Raw genomic sequence first — 24,975 nt, forward strand, 5'->3', positions numbered from 1 at the left:
ATCCGTGTCTCCTTCCGTCTCGCTCACTCAGGCAGTAACGGGGGCTCCAAGCTGCCTCCCCGGAGCCACCTCCGGAGCCGAGTGTCAGGGCCGGCACTTGGCTCCGAACCGCAGCCCTGGGCCGGGCTTGTCACCTGACGCTCTGTCCCCTGGCCAGCTCATCAGGCCACTCGGGCCAGACCCCTCCTTTCCTGAGGGGCCTGCAGCACAGCTGATTCAAACCAGCAAATGAGCCTCTTATTCCTGTTTTCAGACCCTGCCCAGCCTTCCGCACAAGCCGCCCTACATCTGCTTTGTGCCCATGAGCAGAACAGGACTCGGGGGGTGACGGGACCTAGCGGTTACGGTATTAACAGGGAAATACGTCGGTTCCCCCCCCACCACCGTCTGCTAAACACCCCGTGAGGAGCTTGTCCACTGCACTCTCTAGGGGCCAGCATCAGTCCCGGGGCGTGGGTGGAGACTCCGAGCCCAGCGGAGGCGGGGGAGGGGCCGGGGGATCAGGACCAGGGCCATCGGCCTCCCAGGCCCGAGCCCCGCCCACCCATCCCTCTCAGGGGGCACAGTTCGGAGCCTGGACCTGCGGGGCCTCCATGGTGTCTGACAGCTACTTGGGCGTGACCGGCCACCCTCAGAAAGCTCCAGAAGCTGTGGGGAGGCCAAGCCCTGGGCCCTCCCCACTCCTCACACCAGCGCCGGGGCAGTGTGTGTAGGGGTGGTGAGGAAGGCCCCTCTCAGGGACCCTTGCACATCCACCCACCTGGCCCCTGGGCTTCACTACCTGGCAAATTCAGGAGCAGAGGCCCCACAGACCAGAGCCCGCCCTTGCTCCTTCCTTGCTCTTTCCTTGCTCCTAGGGAGGGGCGGACACCAGCCCCAAGTGGGTTCAGAGCCCCTGATGCCTGCCACGCAGGAGCCCCCTCCTCTGACCCTCCAGGCCCTGAGTTTAAGTCCCACCTAGCATGCAGTAGGTGCTCCCTGCCCACTGGCCCCCATGCCCAGCCTCTCTGGGTCGTCCAGGGGCTCTGAGCCAGGGTCAGGTCTCCACAGCTGTGCTGTGTCTGCTCCCCTGGACGCTGGGCATGGGGCAGATGTCCAGAAGCGCCGTGTGAACCTGAACTTGAGAACAAGGGGTCAGCGCCCATATGGGGCCTTTCCACCAGGAGCAGCTAACTCACAGCTGCTGTAACTGAAAGGACCCTTCCCACCAGCAGGTCCGACCACCCCCCTCCGCCAATGGAGAAGGGGGGCCAGCAGGTGGGCAGTGATCCTGGCAGCCAGGCGGCTAGCCCACCACAGCCTGTGACCTCGGCCCTTGAAAGGCAGCAAGGCGATCCCCGAGTCCTGGCTCTGAACGTCTCTGCCTGAAAGAAGCATGAGCCACTGCTGCTTGCAGCTCAGCGGCCAGAAGGAGCCATGTGGCCTGTCCTGCTTGCAGCAGGACACACAGACAGTCCTTCCACAGGGCACAGCGGACTCTCGGGTCATGATGCAGTCTTCCCGCCTTGAGCCCAATGGGGAGCCCTCTGGGCAGAGCCCGGGCTTCTGGCATTCAGAGTGACGAGCGTGCGGGCCCGAGGCCCCAGGTGCCCGAGAGCAGGGGAGGGGCGCCTGGGCTCAGGGCTTCCGCTCCTCCTTAAGAACTCACGCGGGACGGCCCAGGTGACCCCGACAGACCCCGACTCTCACGTGGCTTCAAGCAGTGCGAGGGAGAAGCAGCTCAGCAGCCCGTGCACAGACGGGGACACGGAGGCCCGGGAGGCGCTGGCATCCGGGGGAGCCCCTGCGTGCCAGCGGCCGGCCAGGCTCTGTGCATTGTTGAACCTCAGGACGGCCCTGCGAGGGAGGCTGTTACCATCACTACTCCAAGGGCGTGCAAACCCACTTTCCCCAGCCCTGGGCGCCTACCGTGCGCCAGACTCCAGGCCACGGGCGCGGGCAGAGGAGCAGATGCAGACTCGCCCGCAGGGCCCAGGCTCAGGCGGCAACAGAGCGAGTCGGCAACCCCCCCCCCCCCCCCGAACAGCACACGTCCCACGAGGGGCTGATCCAGAGTTGGCAGAGGGTCATCTCTGCAACAGCCCCACCCGGGGGCTCCACTGGGATACCCATTTCCCAGGCACACAGCGACTAAGGGACTTGCCCCAGCGGCGTCACAAGGGGCCCGCCCTCCCCTTGGCCCCCACAGCTCTCTCGTGCGGGGGCCGTCCTGGGGGCCCTGGCTGCTGCTGCCCCGACACCGGGCACAGCCCGGCCCTGAGCAGGTGTCCGGACCACGTGTGGCCCGGGCGAGCCCGGAGACAGGGCCGTGTGGGGCTGGGAGGAGGCCCCGCAGGAACCCCCAGTGTCCTTCACTAGCCGTGAGGTCTTGGGCGAGTTACCCACCTCCCTGGGCTCCATACTCTCACCCGTAGATCAGCGACGACAGGAGCGCTCCTGACCTCTCGAGCCACGGTGAGGACCAGGGGAGCGGTTGGGAAGTGCTCGGTGTCCTGGCCCGCGGTGAGGGCCCGGAAGGAGCTCATGCTACTGCTGCCGCCATCACTTATTCATTCAACAGACTCCACCCGCGAGCCCTGCCCCAAGGGCTCTCAGTCCACATGCGGAAAGGGAAGCTGAGGACTTGCCCCGGGCAGTGGGGCCCAGAGGAGGGGGGAGGTCTCTACCTAGGATGGAGGGCGCCCCCAGGCTGATGGGATGGGGAGGATCCAAAGGCGGGGCTGGCCTGGCAGAGGAGGGGGCGGCGGTGGGGCGACGTGGCACCACTGCTGGCCGGCACCGGAACCACGCCCAACCTGGGTCAGGAAGCCTCTGCCACGACCTCAGAGCTGGTGGCCTTAGCACGGGGCTGAGCTCCCGGGACCGTCTGGGGAGAGCCAAGAAAGTCAGTGATGCTGACAGCCAGCCCCGGGATTGCTCTGTGGACGAGACCCCCAGAGCCGCTAGGGGGATGGGAGTGGGGTCATGGAGACAGAAGGGAGGGGTGAGGGCCGTGCCCCCGGGGGCTCCCCTCACCCAGTGCTCCAAAAGCTCAGTGTTCTGGGTAGGGCTTTTCTCCAGAGGCCCATGGGGCTGTGCTCTGGGCTAGGGTCACAGGCACAGGCCAGATACGTGTGCCCCAAAACAGGAGCTAAGCTCAGGGGCCCAAGAAAGGAGCCGGAACCTTCTGGAGACCAGGGGTCCGCAGGGCGAGGGCCTTGAGGCCATCCTGTGTGATCCCAGGGGCAGGGGATGGGGCAGGTGAAGGACCAGGTGGGAGCCTCAGCCAGACGCCCCCTCCGTCCTTCCTAGGCTCTCTGCCCTGGCCATCAGGTGCCCGTCACCCCACCACGGGGCCACTGCAGGTCTGGGAGCCACATGCCACATGGGGCTTTCCTGCTCAGGGCCTGGCTGGTGCCTAGCAGGGCTGCTTGGGGGTGGCCAGGGGTCTTCTCAGATCTCAGGCCCCAACAGTATTTTCTTTCTTTTTCCTTCCTTTTCCTCCCCAACCCCAATCCGCCCCCCCACTAAGCCCTTTCTCAGTCTGGCAGCAACTCTTTTCCCCTCTCATCTCTCAAGGTGCCGACGGAGCCAAGCCCCCTCCCCTAAAAGTACAGGTTACGTGCCCGCTGCTTCCGCTCCCAGCCTGCCACGCCACGGTGGGAGCCACGAAGCCCCACGGTCCCCGACCCACTCTGTCCTTTCCTTGCAGGCTCCACTCAGGACCATGAGAGCAGGCCCCTCCAGGGCCCCTCGAGGGGCGAGGATGTTCGCCCAGCCCGCTTTCCGCGGCCCGCCTCGGACCACAGCATCCTCCTAGCACCCAGGACGGAGGGGCCATGCCTGGGGAGCAGCCCCTCGGAGCGCCACCCCCAACCATGACCGGAGACCTGCAGCCCTGCCCAGCGGCCAGTGGCACGGGGGGCCCCCTGCAACCTCCCAGTGAGGTCAGTGCCCCAGCCAACAGGACCACCAAGGCCACGGGCAGCGGGGCCCAAGCCGTGGACAGCCCTGAGACCCAGGTGCGGCAGGCTGGGAAGGTGGGGCCCAAGGCCCCGCTCCCCAGAACCCAGTCCCTGAGCAGCGCCCCTGGGAAGGGAAGCGGCCCCCAGGCCACAGCAGGGCGGAGCCTGGTGCAGGCTCGCGCGCGGCGGGCGAGCAGGCTGGACAGCGGCCCCCAGCAGCTCTACGGTCTGAGCACCGCCAGCTCAAGGCCCAAACCCGCCCTGGGCGAGAAGACCCCTGAGGGCCCGCAGCAAGAGGCCCCCCGGCCCCCAGAGGCCGAGGCCCCCCGGGGCCAAGGAACCAGAGCCCGTCTCAGGCCTGGCCCCCCCAGGGCCGAGGCTTCACCGGGCCCGGAAGAGCTCAGCTTCCAAAAGTGCTTCCAGGAGACCCCCTCCAGCTTTACCTCCACCAACTATACCTCACCGAGCGCCACCCCTGGGCCCCCGCCCCTCAGGGCCCCCCAGAGCAGCGGCGCCAGCCCCTGCCGGCCGGCCTCCTACGTGGAATTCCAGGCCAGCAGGGCCGATGCCTGGCCTCCCACGGCTGAGAACAGCTTCCCAGGTGCTAGTTTCGGGGTGCCGCCCGCTGAGCCGGAGCCCTTTCCCGAAGGCGGCAGCCCCGGGGTGGTTGCCTTCCAGTACCCCTTCCCAGAGCTGCACGGAGCCGGCCCGAAACCCTTCCCCGAGGACGCAGCTGGGCCCGAGTACGCCGAGAGGGCACTGGTGTTCGCCTTCCACCAGCCTCGGGGAGTGTGGCCCGAGGAGCCGGTGGGCACGGGCCCAGCCTACCCCCTGCCCGCCCGCTCGGGCCCCCCAGCCCTGCCCTGCTACCCCGGCCGGCCCGGCGGCCTCAACGCCCCCGGCGACCTTGGCGGTGCGCTCCCTCCCCCTGGTGCGGCTCGCCCGGCCCCCAGCCCCTTCTCGGAGAGCGCGGCCACCTTCCGGGACAGTTTGCACGAGAGCATGACCAAAGTGCTCCCTGAGAGGCCGCCTTCGGCCCACGATGGGCTGGGGAGCCCCAGGGGGCCCCCAAACTCACTGGCCCAGAGGCAGTTTCCCGGGCAGGCGTATGGAAGCCCCGGAGCCGGCGGGGTGGGCACCAGCCCAGGGCCTCGGGACACGGAGCTGACTGCCTCAGGGCCCCCCGCCGCCAGACTGCCCCCGCTCTGGGACCCCGCCCCAGCCCCTTACCCCACGCCTCCCCTGGGCCCCCTGGCCACCACCAGGAGCGCATTCTTCGAAGCCCAGCCCGGCCCAGGCCAGCAGCTCAGCCTCCCCCAGAGCCCCCCGCTGCCCTGGCCCCAGGTGCTCCCGGCCACCGGCCCCGGCCCCCGCCAGATGGAGATGATGAGCCAGCTGTCTTTCCCCCCGGAAGTCCCCGAGTGGCAGGGGGCCAGCCAGGGAGCCCTGGCTGCTGCCGCAGGGAAGACGCCCGGGCCGGGCGAGAAGCTGGCGGTCCTGAGAAACAGCCCGGGCCAGCACAGCGGCGGATCCCCTGGGCTCTTCGCCTACAACGGGCTGAAGGACCCTGGAGCCCAGCCCCCGTTCTTCGGGGCGGCCCAGCCCCAGGCCTCCCCCCGGGGCCCCCCCGGCCCGCCCCCGCCCAGGGTGGTGGGAGCCTCCCCCAGCGAGTCCCCCCTGCCCTCGCCGGCCACCCACACGGCCAGCAGCACCTGTTCGTCGCTGTCCCCTCTGTCCAGCAGCCCAGCCAACCCCAGCTCGGATGAGAGCCAGCTCCCCGGGCCGCTCGGGTCCTCCGCCTTCTTCCACCCACCCACCCGCCCCCAGGAGACCGGCAGCCCCTTCCCGTCCCCTGAGCCCTCGCACGCCCTCCCCATCCACTACCAGCCGGAGCCACTCAAGGCCTTCCCTTTCCCCACAGAGGGGCTGGAGGAGACCCCGTTCCCTAGCTCGGGGCTCGAGGTGGGCAGCGTGGGCCTGGAGGGCTTCCCCCAGGAGCCGCCCCCCTACTCCGCCCACCACTTCCCCCTCAGCAGCGCCAGCCTGGACCAGCTGGATGTGCTGCTCACCTGTAGGCAGTGTGACCGGAACTACAGCAGCCTAGCCGCCTTCCTGGGGCACCGGCAGTTCTGCAGCCTGCTGCCGGCCAGGGCCAAGGACGGCCACCAGCAGCCCCCCGGGTTCCCCACGCCCCCCGTCACCCCCTCCGCGCTGGCTGCCCCCAAGACACCGGCCCGCGGGACCCCGAGCCCACTCAGCCACACCAGGACAGCGCCCTTCCTGCTGGGTGGGGACGTCCGGCCCGACGGCAGAGACGACCCCCTGAGGATGAGCTTCCTGCCCAGCCCGGCCACCGCCCCCTTCCCGCTGCCCGCAGGGGACCTGGACCTGGAGGATGCCGCCAAGCTGGACAGCCTCATCACGGAGGCCCTCAACGGCCTGGAGTACCAGTCAGACAACCCTGAGATCGACAGCAGCTTCATCGACGTCTTCACCGACGACGAGCCTTCCGGCCCCAGGGGCCCCGCCACTGGGCAGCCCCCCAAGACCAGGCTGGGGGCAACGCCAGAGAACAAAGCCCAGCTCCCGCTCCCGGCAGTGGCTGCCCCGCTGGAGCCCCAGCCGCCCCGGCCCGGCGACGGGGGCTACGCGGCCGGCCCCAGGCCCAAAACCCGCTCCCTGGGCCCAGCGCCCTCAGAGGCAGATGGGGCCAGCCTGGCCGGCCAGCAGAGAAGAGGAAAGCGGTTTAAGTTGTTCCAGAAAGAGCTAGACACGGTCGGCACCGCCAAGAGGCCGGGCAGGGGCTCCAGGGCCAGCCGCCTGAGGCCGAGGAGGAAAGACCCGGCTGAGCCGGCCCTGTCCCGCCCGCGGGACCTCAGAACCCAGGCCCCCAAGAGCCACGCAGACCCAGGGGGACGGGCCCTCCTGGTGGAGACGCGGAGCTCCAGGCGCCTCCGACTGTCCCCCGGCCAGGACTGCAGGCGGAGGCGGGCCCGGGGCGGCACCTGGAGCAAGGAGCTCATCCACAAGATCGTGCAGCAGAAGAACCGGGCGGGCAAGCGCGGCCCAGCCCCAGGCGCCGCGGACGGCGGACCCCAGGACTGCGACGGCGCCTCCGAGTCTGAGGAGGAGGATGGCCCGCGGCTGCGAGGCTCACGCTTCAGAGGCCGGCCCCGCCCCAGCGGCCGGCGATGGCGCCGGGGCGAGAAGAGGAAGGAAGTGGACTTGGCCCCGGGTCCCAGAGAGGGCGGACAGCAGCAGAAGCCCAGGAAGGCCGTGAGGCAGGAGGCCGTGAGGCCTGGGGGCTCCCCGGGCCCAGAGGAGCCGGGCGGGCCGTGGCCAGGTCCCGTCAAGGGTCCTGAGGCCCAGGGCCCGTCTCACGGCCCAGAGGCTGGAGTGGGCCCTGAGCAGAGAGGCCCCCAGCGTCTCCTGCAGGGTCTCACGGGCGCCGAGACCCCAGAGGAAAGCCATCCTTCTCTGGACTTCCCCCAAGACACCGAGAGCCCTGAAATTGCTGAAGACCTTCCCCCTGATGCCGCAGGACTTCACAGAGAGGCTCTGAGCTCCCCTCCAGCCACCTGTGGGGGAGGAGGCCCCTGCCCCCCAGCCCCAGAGCGACCACAGCTCCGCCAGGAGGACGCAGTGCTGGCCCGCGCGAGCTCACCCGCGCTGGGTGCCCCCCGGTGCTCGGAGCCTGCCGTCTCCCAGGACGGAGAGGAGCCCCCTGACCCCCCGCCAGGAGAATCACTGGTGCCCGCGGCCAACGCAGCCGACACGGCCCACCCCGAACCCAGGACCCTCTGTTTGAAGACCCCTGGTCTTGGAGACTCCGTGGGGCTTCCAACTGCCAAAAAGGGGCCTCAGCCCTACAGCAGCCCTCCCAGCGGATTGTTCCTCGGACCCAAAGACCTGGCTGGCTGTTGCCACGAAGACCTGGGCTCCCAGTCCTCAGCCCCAGACAGCCCGCCGGCCATCAGGGCAGGCCTCTGCCAGGATGGCGAGGATGCCAGTTCCCAAGAGCCCAAGCCGCCCAGGAACACACCCTGCACAGTCGTCACGGGCCCAGGCAAAGCCGAATCGCCGCCGGCCTTGGAGCGCACGGCCCTCTTCTCGGGGCCGCCTGGGGACAGCTTCCACCCGCCAGTCTATGGCAGCCTCTCTGGGAACGGGGACACCCAGGTGCCACGTGCGTGTGCCGCCCCTCCCCCGAGGAGACCTCAGCAAGACCCACCGTTCCTCTCGTTTCTGCCCAAGAAGGGCTGGTCCCTGCTGGAGGAAGTGTCCCCCGTGCCGCCTGGCCATCTGGGCCCTTTTCCCAGCCTCTCAGGGGAAAAGGCATTCAGTCAGAGGTGTCCCAGTGAAGGGACTGTGGCCACCAGCCTCCCCGCTTTGCCCGGCAAGGTCATCGAATGTAGCACCGCTTGTAGCGGTGACCTGTCTGAGGAGGAGCTCGAGATCAAAAGGCTGGTCACCGAATTGGAGAGTCAGCTGCAAAGCAAAGGCGCTCAGGAGGCCCCGGGAGAGCCGTGCGCAGCCAGCGCCACCAGTCCTGGGGAGCTGCGTCCACGCCCGGAGGGGGCCGAAACAACTGTGGCCACCACGGGGGGCGCTCTAGGGAGCCCCCAGGAGGAGTGGCCCTCGTTCCACCCTGGAGAAGCAGCCCTGGCCCCCGGCGCCCACAAGGACGTGGTTCCTGGGGGTCCTTTCGGCCCCACTGGGGCCAGCCTCAGTTTCCGGCCAGTGCAGAAAGCCGGGGTCTCCAAGACAGGGCTCCCCAGGGCCGAAGGGGGCCTCGGGGCCCACCTGGAAGTCTGTTTACCGGACCCCCCGTGGGACATGGGGAGTTTAGCGAAGTGCAGCCCAAACCCTGAGGCTTCACTTCCTAAGGGTAACAGGGCCACCAGAGCACAGCACAGCCAAGACCTCCCACTGCTCTTTCCCTGCCCACGGAGAGGGGGGCTTTCCCCGGGATCCCACAAGGCACCTGGACCCTGCCGAGACCCCTCAGAGCTGGAAGCGTTCGGCAGCCCTGTTGCCCCACCGGCACCTGGCTTGGCATTTCGGGGGGCCGAGCTTCTGCCCCTGGGTGCCACCCCACATTCTGGTGCCAGTCACAACAGTGCCCCCAAGGGACACTCTGTGAGCAGCACAGGTGGGCCAGGAGGAGCAGGGGGCCCTGGCCCTGAGGGTAACGAGGAGTTTGTACCGGCGGGGGCCTCCCCACATCGTGCCTCCGTGCCCGACCGCAGCCCCGGCAGGAGGCCCCAGGACCCAGCCTCGAGCCCCCTTCATCAGCTCCAGCTCCTGGTGGCCAGAGCGGCTGAGAGAGAAGATGACACCCGGGGCTCCCAGGGGCCCCCGCCTGATGACACCCAGAGTCCTCAGCACAGCGACCCCTCAGATCCGGGAAAGGAGAGTGTGGAAGGTGGGAAAATGGCCTGCAGCCCTGCCTGGGACTTCCCGGGGGCTGTGCAGACGACAGCCGTCCCTGCTGTGGCCGGACGCCAGCTGGGGCCAGAGGGAGCTGGACATCCGGGCTCACACGGCCAGGCCGAGAAGCCCAAGGGCCAAGTCGGAGCCAGCCAACCGCAGCCAGATGACCGGGGCAGGCCGCGGCGGCCGGACCAGCTAGCCGGGCAGCTCCAGAGAAGCAGGGCGGCCGTGGGCCTTTGGAACGGGGCACGGGCCACCCCAGGCCCCACCTACCCTGAGGCAGAATCTTCAGTCCCAGCCTTGGCAGCAACCGACACGGAAGATGGGCCTGAGGACCAGACTCCAGAGGCAGTAGCTGGCCCAGGCCTTCAGAAGCATCTGCTGTTCGCTGGCGAGAGCCCAGCGCCCCCCGCCAGGGACCTGGCCAGCCGCACCCCCTCGCCCGCTTCTGCAGCCACCCCCGATCCCTGCGGCCCCAAGGAAGGCCCAGCTCGCCGCCCTCTCCGGGGGGACTGTGGCCCCCTGGAAGACCCTCCCAAGGAGCCCAGCTTCGTCGGTGTCTTCACTCCCGCCCATGGAGGGGACTGCCCTGGAGGTCGCATGGCAAGAACCCTAGAGGGTTCCAGAAAAGGGAGACCAAGGGAAGCTCCTGCCTCTGTCACCCCACCCCACGCAGCGAGGGCCACCTCCCCGAGAGTGACCGTCAAGGCCACTGCCCTGTCCAGCATCCCTACCACCGGTGGCCTGGGGGCAGTCAGAGGCCCCAGGGCCGAGTGGCCAGACCCCAGGGGAGCCCTGTCCAGCACCCACCCCGATGGGGTGCCCAAGGGCCCCTCCTCAGAACCCCCAGGCAACAGGGAAAGCCAGGGTGTCACCGCTGTGCCCACTGACCCTTCCACACGGGGGGCCATGGGGCCAGATCCCCACACCTGCCAGGAAGGCGAGGCAGAGGCCAGCCTCCAGGAACAGGAGGGCCTAGAGATGCCCAGGGCCGGGCGCCCTGCCATTACAGAGGCATCCGAAGCTGGCACCAGGGGTCTGCGGGTCACCTGCCCCTCCACAGAGCTCCACCCGGGCAGAACCACAACTCCGAGCAGCACAGCCAGCGACTCCAGACCCCACTCCCCCCGAAGCCTCGGAAACAGCCTCCACCAGAGACCCCAGGGGGATCCCCTCAGCCCCCAGGACCCCAGACAGAAGCCTCGTGGCTTTAAAAAGAAGCCTGTGTTCACTGAGAACGGCCACTGGAGGGGCGGAGCCCCCAGCGGGCAGCCCGTGACCTGTGAGGTCTGCGCGGCCTCCTTCCGCTCTGGGCCGGGCCTGAGCCGCCACAGAGCCAGGAAGCATGGGCTGCACAGGGGTTCTGCCTCCCAGCCAAGCCCAGCGGCCCCACCTGCTCCCCAGACATGCCACCCACCCGGGAAGAAGAGCCGCAGGGCGCCGGGGAAGGAGAAACCGAGGCGCCTGGTGGGAGACCCCAGCCAGGCCGGTAGGCTAACCCCTGTTCGCGGCTCTGTGGCTCCTGAGGATGCCCTGGGTCCCGAGATGTCCAAGGGGCTTAGGCGGGGGCTCCGCCTTCTGGGAGCACCAGGCTGTCCCCCCGGCTGGGAACCACATCCCCCAGACGTGGTCAAGCAAGGGGTGGACGTGAGGCCTGCAGAGCCCAGGAAACAGGACCAGCTGGAGAGGGATGAGCCCCGATCCAAACAGACAAAGAAAGCCGGGGGCCAGAGGCGGGGCAGGCCGCCCGCAGACTTCCCCAGCGAGTCAGAGGGGAAAGCCAGCAAGAGGGCGAGAAAGCCAAGAGCGAGAAGGTTCCGGGAGGAGAGCGGTCTCCAGGGCCCTGCAGATGTGATTTCAGGGAGAAGAGGCTGGAATCCATCAACGGCCATTGCCAACTGCCCGGCTCTCCCGAGCCGCCACCTCTCACCAGAGGCAGAGCAGGAGACTGAGTCCACGCAGCCGCCTCTCGTCGCCACGGACCTGGAGGAGACGCCTGCACAGAAGTCTCCTGGGGATCGGGTGGCCTGTCCAGGGATGGTGGAGGGGGCACCTCCTGCGCCAGAAGGGCCAGTGGGGCGGAAAGCAGCCCCGGCAAGAGGGTGCGCGGGACCCCGAGAGACCAGGATGCCTGGCGTCTGCAAAGAGCCGTCGAGGGCAGCTGGGGGTAAACGTGCAGGGGACAGCAGAGTGGCCGAGAGCAGATCAGGGCAAGGTGTCTGGGAGGGGCACGAGCCCCCCTGGGACCCGCAGGGCCCTCCCGAGACTCGTGGTTCTGAAGCAGGCAGCACCATCAGCAGTTGCCTCCAGGACCCCCTGCACAGTCCAGGAGAGGGGGTCCAGGAGCAGGAGGGCACTGCTCCTGAAGCCCCCAGCCCGAATCTCAGAGACCCTCTGAGCTTGTTTGATGATGAGGCCTCCTTTTCCCAGCTCTTCCCCCTGGGAGACCGCTTGGTTCGGAAGAAGAACCCCCGTGTCTACGGGAAGCGCTGTAAAAAGTCGAAGCCACCTCCCCGGCCCGAGCCCAGCAGCCAGGCAGGGGGCAGTGTCGCTCTGTCGTCCTCCTCCCGCCTGCCCACAGACCTCAGTGACTCTGGCTCGCTCTGCCTGTCCCACGAGGACCCGTGGGGTGACGAGGCTGCGGGTCTGCCGGAGTCCTTCCTGCTGGAGGGCTTCCTCAGCAGCAAGGTGCCCGGCATTGACCCCTGGGCCGCGGGCCCCAGCCTGTGGGCCCTGGAGCCCCACGCGGAGGCGGACCCCTGCTGCGCCGAGGACCACCGGTCAGAAAACATCCCTGAGCTGCACATGGTCCCGGCAGCTTGGCGAGGCCTGGAGCTGCAGGCCCCCGCCGACGAGGCCACCTCTTCTCCGGGAGACGTGAGCCCCGAGCCCCCCAACCTGGAGCGAGAGCACTACGAGTGTGGTGTCCCCGGGAGTGCCGTGGATCTGCAGATGCAGGGCCTGTGCTTCCTAGGACCCTGCGAAGACCCTGCAGGTCTGCCCGGCGCCAGCCTCTTGGACTTCAAGGCCACGGCCAGTTCCCAGGGCCCACAGAGCAGGACAGAGGGGGCGGCCGGGGCAAGAAGGGCCCCAGGCGGAGGCCGGCCCACCAAGGCCAGGAGGGCGCCCTACAAGTGCAGGGTGTGCTTTCAGCGCTTCCACGGCCTGGGAGAGCTGGACCTCCACAAGCTGGCCCACAGCCCCTCGCCGCCCCCCACCTGTTACATGTGTGTGGAGCGCAGGTTCGGCTCCCGCGAGCTGCTGAGGGAGCACCTGCAGGAGAAGCACGTGCAGAGCAAGGCAGGGCTCTGGGCCTGCGGCATGTGCCGGCGCGAGGTCGCCGACGTCTGGATGTACAATGAGCACCTGCGTGAGCACGCCGTGCGCTTCGCCCGCAAGGGGCAGGCGCGGAGGTCCCTGGGGGACCTGCCCGGATGTTGGGAGGGGGACGGCGCGGTCACGCACTTCCTGAGCGGCATCGTGGGACAGGTCTCCAAACCCCACCGGGGCAAGCGCTCCATCGGCAAGGCAGGCGGGGGCCCCGCGGAGGCGTCAGGGGCGGATGTGGGAGCTGGGAAGGTATTCCCGAGGGAGAGGCCAAGACCCAAGGCCCGCGCCAACGGCTCCGACCCGGACAGCGCCTCGGCCCAGGGCAGCCCGTCAGCCTGCGGCTTGTCCCCCGACGGCCGTTCGCACAGCGAGTCCCCCCTCCCAGCCGTCCCGGTACACCAAGACTGCAAGGACCCCGCACGCGACTGCCACCACTGCGGGAAGCGGTTCCCCAAGCCGTTCAAGCTGCAGCGCCACCTGGCGGTGCACAGCCCGCAGCGCGTCTACCTGTGCCCCCAGTGCCCCCGGGTGTACCCCGAGCACCAGGAGCTGCGCGTGCACCTGGGCGGCGAGCACGGGCTGAGCGGGGAGCTGGAGCTGCAGCACACCCCGCTGTACGCCTGCGAGCTTTGCGCCAACGTCACGCACATCAGCAAGAGGTCCTTCGTCTGCAGCTCCTGCAACTACACCTTTGCCAAAAAGGAGCAGTTCGACCGGCACATGGACAAACACCGGAGGAGGGGGCAGCAGCCCTTCACCTTCCGCGGCGTGCGGAGGCCCGGCGCCCCCGGGCAGAAGGCCTTGGCCCGAGAGGGCTCGCTGCCCAGCAAACGGCGCAGGGTGGCCGCGTCCAGTAGCGCTCCCGGATCCAGCGTGGACCGGCCTCTGTCCCGGGACAGCGGCCCCACCCTGAGCGAGCGGTCCCTCCCAGCCCTGCCCCAGCCCTGCCCAGAGGCAGCTCCCAGCACCACAGTAGGGCAGCCCGGGACCCCAGAGAGGCCCACAGGCCCCGTGGGCCACCCGGTCGGCGGCGGCGATCTGCCCTCTGCCCTCCAGGAGCTCCTGCCCCCGTCTCTGTCTCCTTTCCCGGCGGCCTCGGCTGATGGCAAAGATGGCCACGAGCCGGACCAGGCCCTGGAGAGTTCCGAGGACGAGGCTTCCCCAGGCAGCCCTGGGCGCTTCCTCCAGCAGGCTCTCCCCTTGGGGGGCTCTCTGCCCCAGCCGGGGGCCGGAGGCCAAGACGCAGAGGAAAAGAGGGCAGCTGGCCCGCTCTCAGGGAAACACAGGACCCCAAGTGCCCCTGGCAAGTGTGCCCCTGACCATCACCCAGAAGCCCCCTCTCTGCTCTGGAAGGAGAAGCAGGTGTCCACGTGTCACGTGGCGCCTGCCGGGGGCGCAGGAGGCCCCTCCCACAGAGGCAGTGCCAACAAGCCCGGGGGCTGCCAGAGCTCGTCCAAGGACAGGTCAACCTCGTCCACCCCCAGCAAAGCACCCAAGTTCCCAGTACAACTGAAGAAGGCGGTGCCCAGCCCAATGCCCAGAGAGCTCCCCCATGGCACTGAGGACAGGCCAAAGCCCACCACCCTCAAAGTCAAGCCGGGCCCCGGCTCCCAGGGCGCTGGAGGCCCCCGGCAGGGCACCAAGGCAGCGGGCGGCAGCCAGCCCCAGCCGGCCAGCGGGCAGCTCCAAAGTGAGACAGCCACCACCCCAGCCAAGCCCGACGGCCCAGGCCAGGGCCCCGCCCCAGACAAGGGCCCCCCTCGAGCCCCAGCCAAGGGCTACCCCAAGGGACCAAGGGAAGCTGGTGACCAGGGGCCGCGAGGGAGCCTGGGCCCCAGGGAGGACGGGGACAGCAGTGAGAAGAAGAGAAAGGGCCGGGCGCCGGGGCCAACCAGGAGTGAAGCTGTGGGGAGCCTAGGGAGAGGCCCCCCGGTCCCTGACAAGCCCCCCCGGGCCCCGCGGAAGCAGGCGACTCCCAGCCGCGTGCTCCCTGCCAAGCCCAAACCCAGTGGCCAGAACGGCACAACACCGCCCCAGCCCTCAGAGCCGCGGAAGGGGGAGCCCGGCCATGCCCAAGGGAACATCAGGCGCGGCAAGGAGGGGCTGGGCAAGGCCCTCCCCCAGGCCAGACCCCTGCATAGGCCCCCCAGGAGGGGCGGGGCTGTCCTCGGTGCTGAACCCCCCAACCCCCGGGCCTGCCGGACGGCCGAGTCCCAGAGCCACCTCCTCAGCCAGCTTTTTGGGCAGAGACTAACCAGCTTCAAGATCCCTTTAAAAAAGGATGCTTCGGAGTAATTTATAGGAGCCAGCACGTGCCTGGGAGTGGGGCTGGGGACGAACTGGCAAATGGGGGACCCTGGTCTATGCTGAGGAGCTCCAGTCCTCCGAGAGTTTGCCTGGTGGCCACATCTTAATCCACCTGCCATAGCATGCAGATACTCAGACTCTGGTGTTAGACCTGCGACCCTGATGCCTTGAACAGGGCCTGGGGTGGACAGCAATCCCTTTCTAGCTGGAAGGTGAGGGTGAGGGGCGGGCCAGCTGCAGCCTCTTTGAGACCATGCAGCTGTTTTCTCAGTACCAAGACGTTAAAGAGAGAGCCGCTCACCACCACCCCAGCTCCGTGTGCCCCACAGCCAAGGCCCGGTATGCCAGAGAACCCCTCGCTTTAAAGGTTTGCACAGGGCACCCCACCTGTGTCATCTAGCAGGAAGTAAGTTGAGGCAGCCGCCGGTCGTATGGTGGCAGCCTCCGTCTTAGTGTCGTTGCTGCTGTTGCTGGAATTCCAAAGCGACCCTAGAAATCAGATGGGGGCAGAAGAGCCATCTGTGAGCTGCCCGGCGCCCCCCGCACCCCCCACCGCCGAGCACAACAGGCCTTCTCTGACCACAGGGTCGTGCCGGCCACTGTCCGTGCCACTGACGGAAGAGCCGATCTCCAGTGCACCTTGACCCCTGGTCCTCCCTCCCCACCTGCACTACCCCCAGCCCAGCCAACGCAGTTGCCCTCTCTAGAGCCTTCCTTCTACATGGAGCTCTCTGCTGCAAGTATCAGCAATTTTCCTCTGACGATCCTGGTGCTATTTTCATGTTGTAATGTGAATACAGGCTTCCTTGATTTGTTTTACCTGGGGGGTGGGGTCGGACCAGGAGGCGCAGTGTGCCGCACGGGCGGTCCAAGGCACCAGTGGCCTAAGAAGCCCTTCGCTGGCTCCCGGCCGCCTCTGGGAGGCTCCAGCCCCACGGGCAGGTCAGAGCAGCCAGTCAGGGGCAGCTCACGCACTGACACGACCCAGGGGCTGGCTCGCGCGTCCTTTCTACAGAATCGTGTCTTCACGGGGGCAGGAGGCAGGGAGAGGCTTCCTTCTGTTCTTAGGTGTCTCTGAGGTTTGTGGTTTGTTTTGTTCTGTTTCTTCATTTTAGCCTTGGGTGCAATGTGTATGTCAAAAGTTTTAATTTTGATATTTCGAAAGAAACCAAATCAGGCCCATACTGCCTTTGTAGAAGGTGTGTGTGCCACTCAGAGTGCCTCTTTAGTGCTGATGAATAAACCCGGGGGCTCTGAGGTGGTAAAATCTTAGTGCATCCATGCTGTCAAATATATGTCCACTATTTTCACAGGGCACCTCCTCTGTGGCCTCTGTCCTCCCGCCAGCCCCACCCTGCCTGCCCCCCCGAGCCGCCGCTTCGTCCGTCCCGTCCCAGGGCCACCTGGCCCTGCAGAGCCGCCCCAGCCATAGAGGGGTCCCACCAGCCCCCAGACTTGTTAACACGGTGCAGACAGCACCTTAGCGCTGGGCGGGACCCTCTCAGGAAGGAACTAGCACAGCTGGGTTAGGGGACCCAGAGGGCAGCAAAGGCAGCAGGAGGGATCACACTCCCACCGCAGGCCCAGACCCCTGGGGCCCACGTGTCCTGAAGACCCCCGTGTCTGGGACAAGCGCCCGGATGGCAGGCAGGGCCCGTCCAGAGTCGGGCACCAACCCTGATCCCGTCCTGCCCCTGACAGCCGCCTGCACACGGGGTCTCTCAGAGCAGGCCCCAGACAACACATGCCGGGCGCGGGGGTGGGGGGAGCCTCGCCAAGCCCTTCCACAGGGAGGGATCCTGCACGTGACCCGAGACTGCCGAGCCCACGGCCCCCGACCGCCCTACGCACTCCCCCTGTCCTGCCAGGCCCCAACCCTGCCATTCCCTCCGCCAGCGACGCCCTGCCCTGTCCTCTCTCTCGGTCTCAGCCGCTCCCACCGAGTCCCCCCGCCCAGGTTGGCTGCCTCCATTTCCACACCTACCGTGGGCCGGGAACAAGCCAGCGGCTTACGAAGTGGTGCGGGCTGGGAGTTGCGCTTTCGGTGGGTGGAGCTGGAGCTGCGTTGGGGAAAGGCTATCTGGGGACGTGGTGGCGGACACCCACGAGCCGACTGGGTCCACGGCACTGGGTGCCCCCCCATCGGCTCACCACGCCTCGGGCGGCCTGGGGCCGGCATCCGCATCCCCGGAAACGTGACGGGGCATCCAGGCCCTGCCCCAGACTGTGAATCCGGGGCGGGGGCGAGCCGGGCGCCAACGCTCACCACGTCGGGGACCCCCGCAGCTCTAGTCTTCTCAGGGCTGGACGCGAGCGAAATCCACCCTCCTGGACCCTGAGCCCACCCCGCAGCCGCGAGCCCCGTGGCATGGACAGAGCCAACCTGGCCAGCAGGTGGCAGCATTCGCCGGCTCGGCAGGGACGGGCAGCTCGGCTGACGGGCCTCAGTGGGCACCGGCCTCCGAGCCCCACACGCACACATCACAGGTACACTGGGCACCCCCGTCCTCACCGACGGGCCCAGAGACACACACTCACGGCACACGGGGGTGCACTCCTCCACGGCTTCACACACACACACCCACACGCAACCACGTGAGTGACTCTGGGCACATCTGTGGGACCCAATCCTCGAGGCGTCCGGGGTGGGCATCCCGAAGGGCCCCATGTGAGCCGAGGGAGTGGGCCGGACAGGGTGGGAGAGGGTCCAGGTGGGTATAGCCCTGTGCAGGGGCCACGGCTCCCTGATCCCCTGAGAAAGCTGAGAAGCGGAGCCCAGACCCCACTGCCCTCGCTGGCCTCGGGCAGAGACCCCCGGGCCTGGCTCCCCCATCTAGGAGGCCAGAGTGCCCCTCACCCTGAGACTGCAGGGTCCCCCGGGGCTGGCCTGCACTGGGCAGGGGGCAGGGGCGACTGAGGATCAGCTGCAAGGTCACATGAACGCCGTATCGTACAACTGCACCCCCCCAGGTCCCAAAGCCTGACCCCGACGACCCCTCGGGCCCCAGCCTGGAGACGGGGCAGGAGAGAAGATGGTGCCTGGGACCAGGTAAGGAGGGCCAGGTGGAGGGGACGGGCGGGGGAAGCGGGTGGGGGTCTGCCAGAACTCGGTGGACAGGGCAGCAGGAGGGAGAGGGCTGGTGGTGGAGCGGGCAGGCCGGGCTCCATCCCCAGGCCCCGTAAGGGGGAGGCTTGCCCGCGTGGCTAGAGGGCACATCCGCCAGGAACCTGCTGGAGACTGTCATTAAAGTGGGCTTTGCTAGGCTCAGAGAATCCGGTCTCCCAGGGAGAGTGTGTAGACGGCCACGCTCACACAGGCGGAAGAATCCGCATGTACAGGGTCCCACAGAGAAGGCCTCAGAGGTGCAAAGGGCCTCCAGGGAAGGGCTGGATCCTCGTCACCAGGGTCCATCCAAGCACCTCCCGTGCGGGGACAGGAGTTGGAGGCCGTGGGTCCTGTCCACGTCACCTGCGAACGTGCCGCGGGTGGGCTCTAGAATTGAGCCTGAGGCTGCGTCTCCCCAGACCGCATGTCTCTGCCTGTCTGGGGGGTGGGCAGTTGGCCTGAGGTCCCGCTGCTGTGGCCATGCCGAGCCTTTGGGGCATTGCTACTTTCCGCCCTCCTGGGAGCTCAAGGCCACAGCCCCTTCCCACAGGGTAATGTCTACCTTGCTGACCGGCTGGCATGGCCTTGTGGGCTGCAACTCAAGGCCACCGGCCTCCTCCCCGGAGCCCCAGGCGGAGAGAGGATGCAGATGGCCCCCCCCGGGGCCCAGGGTTTAGCTGGGCCTGAACACACGGCACCTCGGTCTCAGCTGCCGAGAGACCCAGGACCGTTGCTGGGGCCCAGGCAGGAGGGCGACCACCAGGGACCAGAGACATCAGGCCCATCACCAGCCCCTCTGGGGCCTTTTTTTTTTTTCTATAAACTTATTTATTTGTTTATTTTTGGCTGCATTGGGTCTTCGTTGCTGCGCGCAGGCTTTCTCTAGTTGCGGCGAGCGGGGGCTACTCTTCGTTGTGGTGCGTGGGCTTCTCATTGTGGTGGCTTCTCTTGTTGCAGAGCACGGGCTCTAGGCGCGCAGGCTTCAGTAGTTGTGGCACGCGGGCTCAGTAGTTGTGGCTCGCGGGCTCTAGAGCGCAGGCTCAGTAGATGTGGCGCACGGGCTTAGTTGCTCTGTGGCATGTGGGATCTTCCCGGACCAGGGCTCGAACCCGTGTCCCCTGCATTGGCAGGCAGATTCTTAACCACTGTGCCACCAGGGAAGTCCCTTCCTGCCTATTTAAATGGGCCCGACAATCACCGAAAACCCTTCCAGCCCTGACACTCGGGGCTCCCTCCGAGGCCTAAGTGCTGGGGCTCACTGGCTTTGTCCGGACCCTGTCCCCTCGCTGCCCACTTGGCTCCCTCCCTCCCCTCCCCTCTTTGAGGTCTTTGCTCAGATGGCACCTCTTCTCTGTGGCCTCCCTAACCACCTGCTAAGATGGCAGCGGCACCCCCATTGCCCCAGGCCCCAGCCTGCTGTATTTAACAGCACGTTTGACCTGATGTGCCCCACGGCCCACTCCTTAGTCCTGGCTGTTGTCCTGCCGCTGGACCCTGAGTGACGCGTCCTGTGTGTTGTTCACAGTTGTACCTCCAGTGCCTAGTGTGGGAGCGCAATCCACGTCTGTGGGGGGAGGGGGGAAGGGGAGGGGGAGGGGGAAGGAAGGAAGGAGGGCGAACGAGGAAGTGTGCGCTTCCTATCTGGTGATGTAACCCACGTGACCCCCACTCTCTTCATTGGGATATGTCCAGATAATATTTCCTGTCTGCGCCTGGCTGGTAAATGGGCCACACCTGGGCAGCTGCATGAAGGGGTGGATCTCACGAATACCTGAGGACAGTTTCCAGGCAAGAACCTTTGTGTCCCGGGGTCTCAGAGGGTGCAGCTTGTTAGAGATGCTGGTTTCAGAGAGGAACGCTGAGCCCGGAGGAGTCCAGCCTCATTCCCCTCCTCTCTGCTCCCCCAAGATGTCTGAGGGGTGGGCGGTGGAGATCAGACAGGGAACCACCTGAGCCCATCTCCCAGGCCAGAGCCAGTCCCAGCCACCACGGGGGCAGCCCGGGCAGCAGCCCACCCCCCCGTACACCCTCCCCTCCCCGCAGGGTGGCCCAGGCGGCATCTAGTTGTCACTGGCATCGCCCGACTTCTCCCCTGCTCCTCCTGCAGCCGCCTCTGATCCCTAACTTAATTTATTTTGACAGCCTCGCTGCCATTTGACCTCCCTATGGAGTCACGTGGTGCTTAGAACTCATTATACCCCCTTGAAACAGGAAGTTAATTAAACCCTTCACAGAGCCGGTGTTGACAAGCATCGGTGAGGGCCCCTGGCACAGCTGCCCAGTGGCTCCAGGGCCTTGGGCTGACCAGCAGCGGAGGGAGCGAGGCCTGGGCCCCCTTCCCCCCAATGCAGCCACCAGGGCCCATTCTGCAGCAGCAGGCGCGGATTCCCTAGGGAGACTCAGCTCTGCTGCTCACCTGCTGTGCGGCCTTCGGGGAGTGACTTCGCTCCTCTGAGCCTCAGTTTCCTTGTCTGGCAAATGGGAATTCTAACCGTCCCTTCTTCAGAGAGCTGTTGTGAGCAGATGGTGCTCAGCACGGGCCCTGGCACTGAGGAACCGTCCACAGCTCACTCATACCACTGCAAGCGTAAGGTAACAGCGTGCTGAGTACCACAGAAAAGGCACCTGGCCCCTGCAAGCTGGACCAGAGAGGAGCGGCCTAATGTGGTCTGGAAGCAGTCAGGACCTCCCTGAGGAAGGGTGAAGGGGCCAGGCAGTGGGAGGGAAGGGTGCACCGGGTGGCAGGAACAGCTTGTGCAAAGGCCCTGTGGCCACAGGCCACCGGGACCCACATTCAGGGAGGGTCAGAGGAGAAGGTAAGAGTGGGGCAGGGCAGGCCCTGAGGTTATCACATTCGCTTAGTGGAAGGCCCCGCTGGCTTCAGCCTGTAGTGGGGCCAGGAGTGGCTCTGGGGATCCAGCAGCGGTCAAGGTGGTAGGTAAGGGAAGCTTGGAGCGGGGGTTGGGCTGACAACAGTGTCCCCACAGGGCCTCTCAGAGCTATAAGAAGGTGAAGTCAGGGACACTGGGGGCACAGTGAGGCAGAAAGAGGGCTCACGGTGTGGCCTGGCCGTCAGAGGCCCCTCACCTGACCTGGGCTCGGGACGCGATCCCCACAGTCTGTCCAGCCCCCCCAGCCTGTGCACCTGCTCCTCCCTCAGCTGAGAACGCCCTTCTGCCACCACTCTCTCCTGAACAGTCTTCATCCTTCAGTGTCCAGCTTAAGTGTCTAGAACATTCTGTGGTTCCCTTAGTCATCACCTAGCAACCAGTGCAGAGCCTGGGACGTGGGTGGCACCACAATCAGCCCCCTCCCCACCGGCAGCCACTGCCCGGCCCCGGGCAGTCCTCCTGGGTCGGGGCAGCAGGGAGCATGCCCATCAGCAGAGCCAGGCCCACGGTTGCCAACCCACAGGGCAGAGGGCAGCGGTGGAGCAGACGTGAGCCCAGAGCCACAGGAGCCCTGAGGGTCATGCCCCCCGCCCCCACTTACAGATGAGGAAGCCAAGGACCTAATTGCTTAAGGACTTGCTCAGGGTCACAGCCTCCAATGTGGCAGAGCCAAGATTCAAATCCAGTTCTCCTGGGGCCCAGCCAGGGTTAAGAACCCGGGCTCTGGAGTGCGACTGCCTGGGGTCACAGGAAGTGCCACCACTTCTGAGCTGTAGGGCCACTCTGAACCTCAGAGTCTTCATCACCACCACGACAGCCTTGGAAGCTGTGTCCTAGGCCCAGCTCTGCCACTTTCTGCCTGGGTGACCACCAGAGGGTTGCACAAGGACATCATGAGAGACCATGAACCAGCCCAAAAGAAGGGTTTGGAAAAGGCTGGTGATGCCGATAATGACATCGCCCCTAGAGCCATCCCCAGGAGACTTCCCTAGGCCCAGACAACCTTGGAGCCTTCCCGAGAGGCCTCCAGACTATTAGACCTTGAGATCCAGCAAAGCAGGAAACATCCAGGCCGTGGTCAGGGCAGCCCAGCTCCACGCCAAGCCCTTCTCAGCTCCATAGTGGGTGTTGCCAACCCCCAAGTGGACTGAATGCAGTTCTGTTTTCTCCACCAGTGATGTTTGGATGTGAATCTTGGCAGTCCCACAGGGGATGCAGGTGGCCGGATGGAGCCCTCTCCCATCTGAGCAGGGACCCCTGCAAAACCCCACGGAGATGGTACCTCCTCCAGTTAGCCTTCCTTGATTTCCCCAGGCAGAGGCAGTCGCTCCTGCTCTGGGCTGAGCCGGGCCTGCCTTTCCACAGCATTTCTTGCTCCTCTTTCCTCAGTTTATCATCCTTATCAACAGACCTCCCCTGAGGGTGTAGTGGCCTGTGTGAGCGAGGTCCTGTGACACCGCCATTGGTCACGAGCAAGCTGGAGTTTCCTCATCTGTACGGTGGCGGTAATAATATCCCCGTGCAGGGCAGACAGAGGGGGCAAAGCATGGAAGCAAAGTGCCCCAGAAACAGCACGGACCTGGGTCAGGGCTGTCATGGCGTGTTTTTTTGTTTGTTTGTTTTTTATAAATTTATTTATTTTTAATTTTCGGTGCGTTGGGTCTCCGTTGCTGCGCGCAGGACTTCTCTGGTTGCGGAGAGCGGGGGCTACTCTTCGTTGCGTTGCGCGGCCTTCTCATTGCGGTGGCTTCTTTTGTTGCGGAGCATGGGCTCTAGGCGCGCAGGCTTCAGTAGTTGCGGCTCGCGGGCTCAGGAGTTGTGGCGCACGGGCTTAGTTGCTCCGCAGCATGTGGGATCTTACCAGACCAGGGCTCGAACCCGTGTCCCCTGCATTTGCAGGCGGATTCTTAACCACTGCACCACCAGGGAAGTCCCCTGTCATGGCGTTTGATGGGCACTTGACCCACGCAGGTGCACAGAGCCCTGCACTTGGTTTAAGGCTCTTCTGTTGCTGCCCGGAAATTCTTAATTTTTGAACAAGGGGCCCCACATTTTCATTTTCCACTGAGCCCTGAGAATGATTTAGTGGATCCTGGTCAGCAGGACCTGCCTCTGCCTCTAAGTCCCTGGGCAACTGGGGTGTGTCTCTCCTCTCAGAGCCTGAAGTGGCCAAAGTCCTGCCACTCTCTTCCTCCTGCACCCTAGACAGACATCACTAATTGATCGTGGTTCTCCTTCACCTGCTGACCCTCAGAACCCTCCTCAACACAGACCTCCAGGCATTCCAGCAGTACCAACCTGGGCGTCACTCGCTATGCATGGAGCCTCAAGCCCAGCACAGGTCCAGCCCGTGGCCGCCTCCTCCAGGAATCCCCCTGACTGCCTGACTGTGAGGTTCCCATCCTGTAAAGAGGCCCTCTTTTGGGAAGGCAGCAGGCCCAATGAGAAACCCAGACAGGTGGGGCCCCTTGTCCAGTTGACAAACGTGTGGGAGCCCTGGGCCGAGTGAACCAGCCATCCATGGGCCCCATGCTCCCCAGAGGAGGGGTGCAGCACCGGGTAACTCTAGGAAGGCTGTACCCCTTGGCCCTGGACAGGGGGTGGGAAGAGCTGGTGACCACATGACCCCAGACAGGTCTCTTGGCCTCCCGGCCCTAGTGTTCTTGTCTGTCCAGTGGCAGTGGCTGGTCCTGGGGTAGACCTCAACCTTCTGCCCTGCCTGCCAATCTCCTGCCCTCCTGGGAGCAGCAGTAGGGCAGGGGAGAGTGCCCAGGTTCTGGGGGCAACCTTTTCCTCTTCCGTGGGGCAGGGGCAAAGGTAACAGGAGTCAGAATGAGGGGGGTCTCACAGGCAGAGTACTCAGTACCTAGCCAGCCTCCACATGTGACAGTTGTGATGATTATCTGCCATCAGGTGGGTGGGCCCAGCTTTCTGGACAGGCATCCAGGTGTCCTGTTTGCAAAGGTCTTCCCATTAGCCCCTGGGCCCTGCTCACTTCCTATTTCTTGTGAATATGGGGGGTGGGGGCAGGCACCAAATGCAGGCCAAGAATGTTAAAAGAATACACTTGAGCCCCCAGGGACAACTCTAATGGTGTATGACTTTGAGCCTCCCTGGAAAATGGGGGGCCTCTGGGATCCCATGAACATATCCCAAAGAACAGAAGGCTCGGTCTCCATGGCCATGGCTGGAACAGGCAGTACTGACCTCGCTCCCTTCTGACTGTTCCAGGCGGGGAGGGGGCTTGGGGGTTCGCTCAGCCCTCGGAAGGGCCTTCTTCTCGGGCCTCCAGCAGGGGCGCCCTGAAGAGGCACGGCCGGGGGAGGAGAGCCCCAGAGGGGCAACGCCTGGGGGCTGCTGGGGAGCAGGCACAGGCCGCTGGCTTCTACGCCACCCCTCCCCCCGACTTCCAGCCATATCTGAGCCCAAGGGAGGAGGACCCGAAGTCCCCCACTCTCCACTTGGGGCTGCAGCCACCGGAGGTGGCGAACCCCAGGGATGCCGCTTCCATCGCAGTCTTGGGCAGAAGCCGCACCCTGCCTGAGCCGGCTCCAAACCCCAAATCTGGTCCAAGGCAATGTGGGGCGTCAACGCCTCGTGCTTCCTGACCCGGCCCTCACTGTCCCCCATCCCGCGGGCCGAGGAGGGTGGTCGCAGAGCCCAGAGGTTCTGGGCGGGACCGAGGCCCTGGAGGCGGAGTTACAGGGCGGGGGGCGGAGTCATGGGCGGTGGAGGTCGGAGCCATGGCTTTGGGGCGTGGTCTGGGCGGGGCTTCGGTGTCCAGGGACCGAACCAGGTCAGGTCAGGCTGGGGGCGGAGCTGCAGCTGTGCCGGTGGGGGCGGGTCCAGAGAGGTCTGGAGCCCGGCCGGACGCGGGGCGGCGGGGTGCCTTGGGTCGCCGAGTCTGAGCCGGGTCAGGGGACAAAGCAGCAGGGCCGAAGGAGTAGTCGAGGAGGCCACAGGT

The 24,975-nt window shown here is 66.2% G+C and overlaps 1 protein-coding gene across 1 annotated transcript; it reads left to right on the forward strand.

Annotated features, from left to right (window-relative positions):
• The first annotated feature begins 3,818 nt into the window (after positions 1-3,818).
• Positions 3,819-15,082, forward strand: ZNF469 (zinc finger protein 469). Its single transcript, XM_059904302.1, has one exon. The coding sequence runs from the start codon at positions 3,819-3,821 to the stop codon at positions 15,000-15,002; it is 11,184 nt and encodes a 3,727-aa protein (XP_059760285.1). The 3' UTR covers positions 15,003-15,082.
• Positions 15,083-24,975: the final 9,893 nt, after the last annotated feature.

This window comes from Balaenoptera ricei, chromosome 19 (genome assembly GCF_028023285.1).
Source record: "Balaenoptera ricei isolate mBalRic1 chromosome 19, mBalRic1.hap2, whole genome shotgun sequence".
NCBI lineage: Eukaryota > Metazoa > Chordata > Mammalia > Artiodactyla > Balaenopteridae > Balaenoptera > Balaenoptera ricei.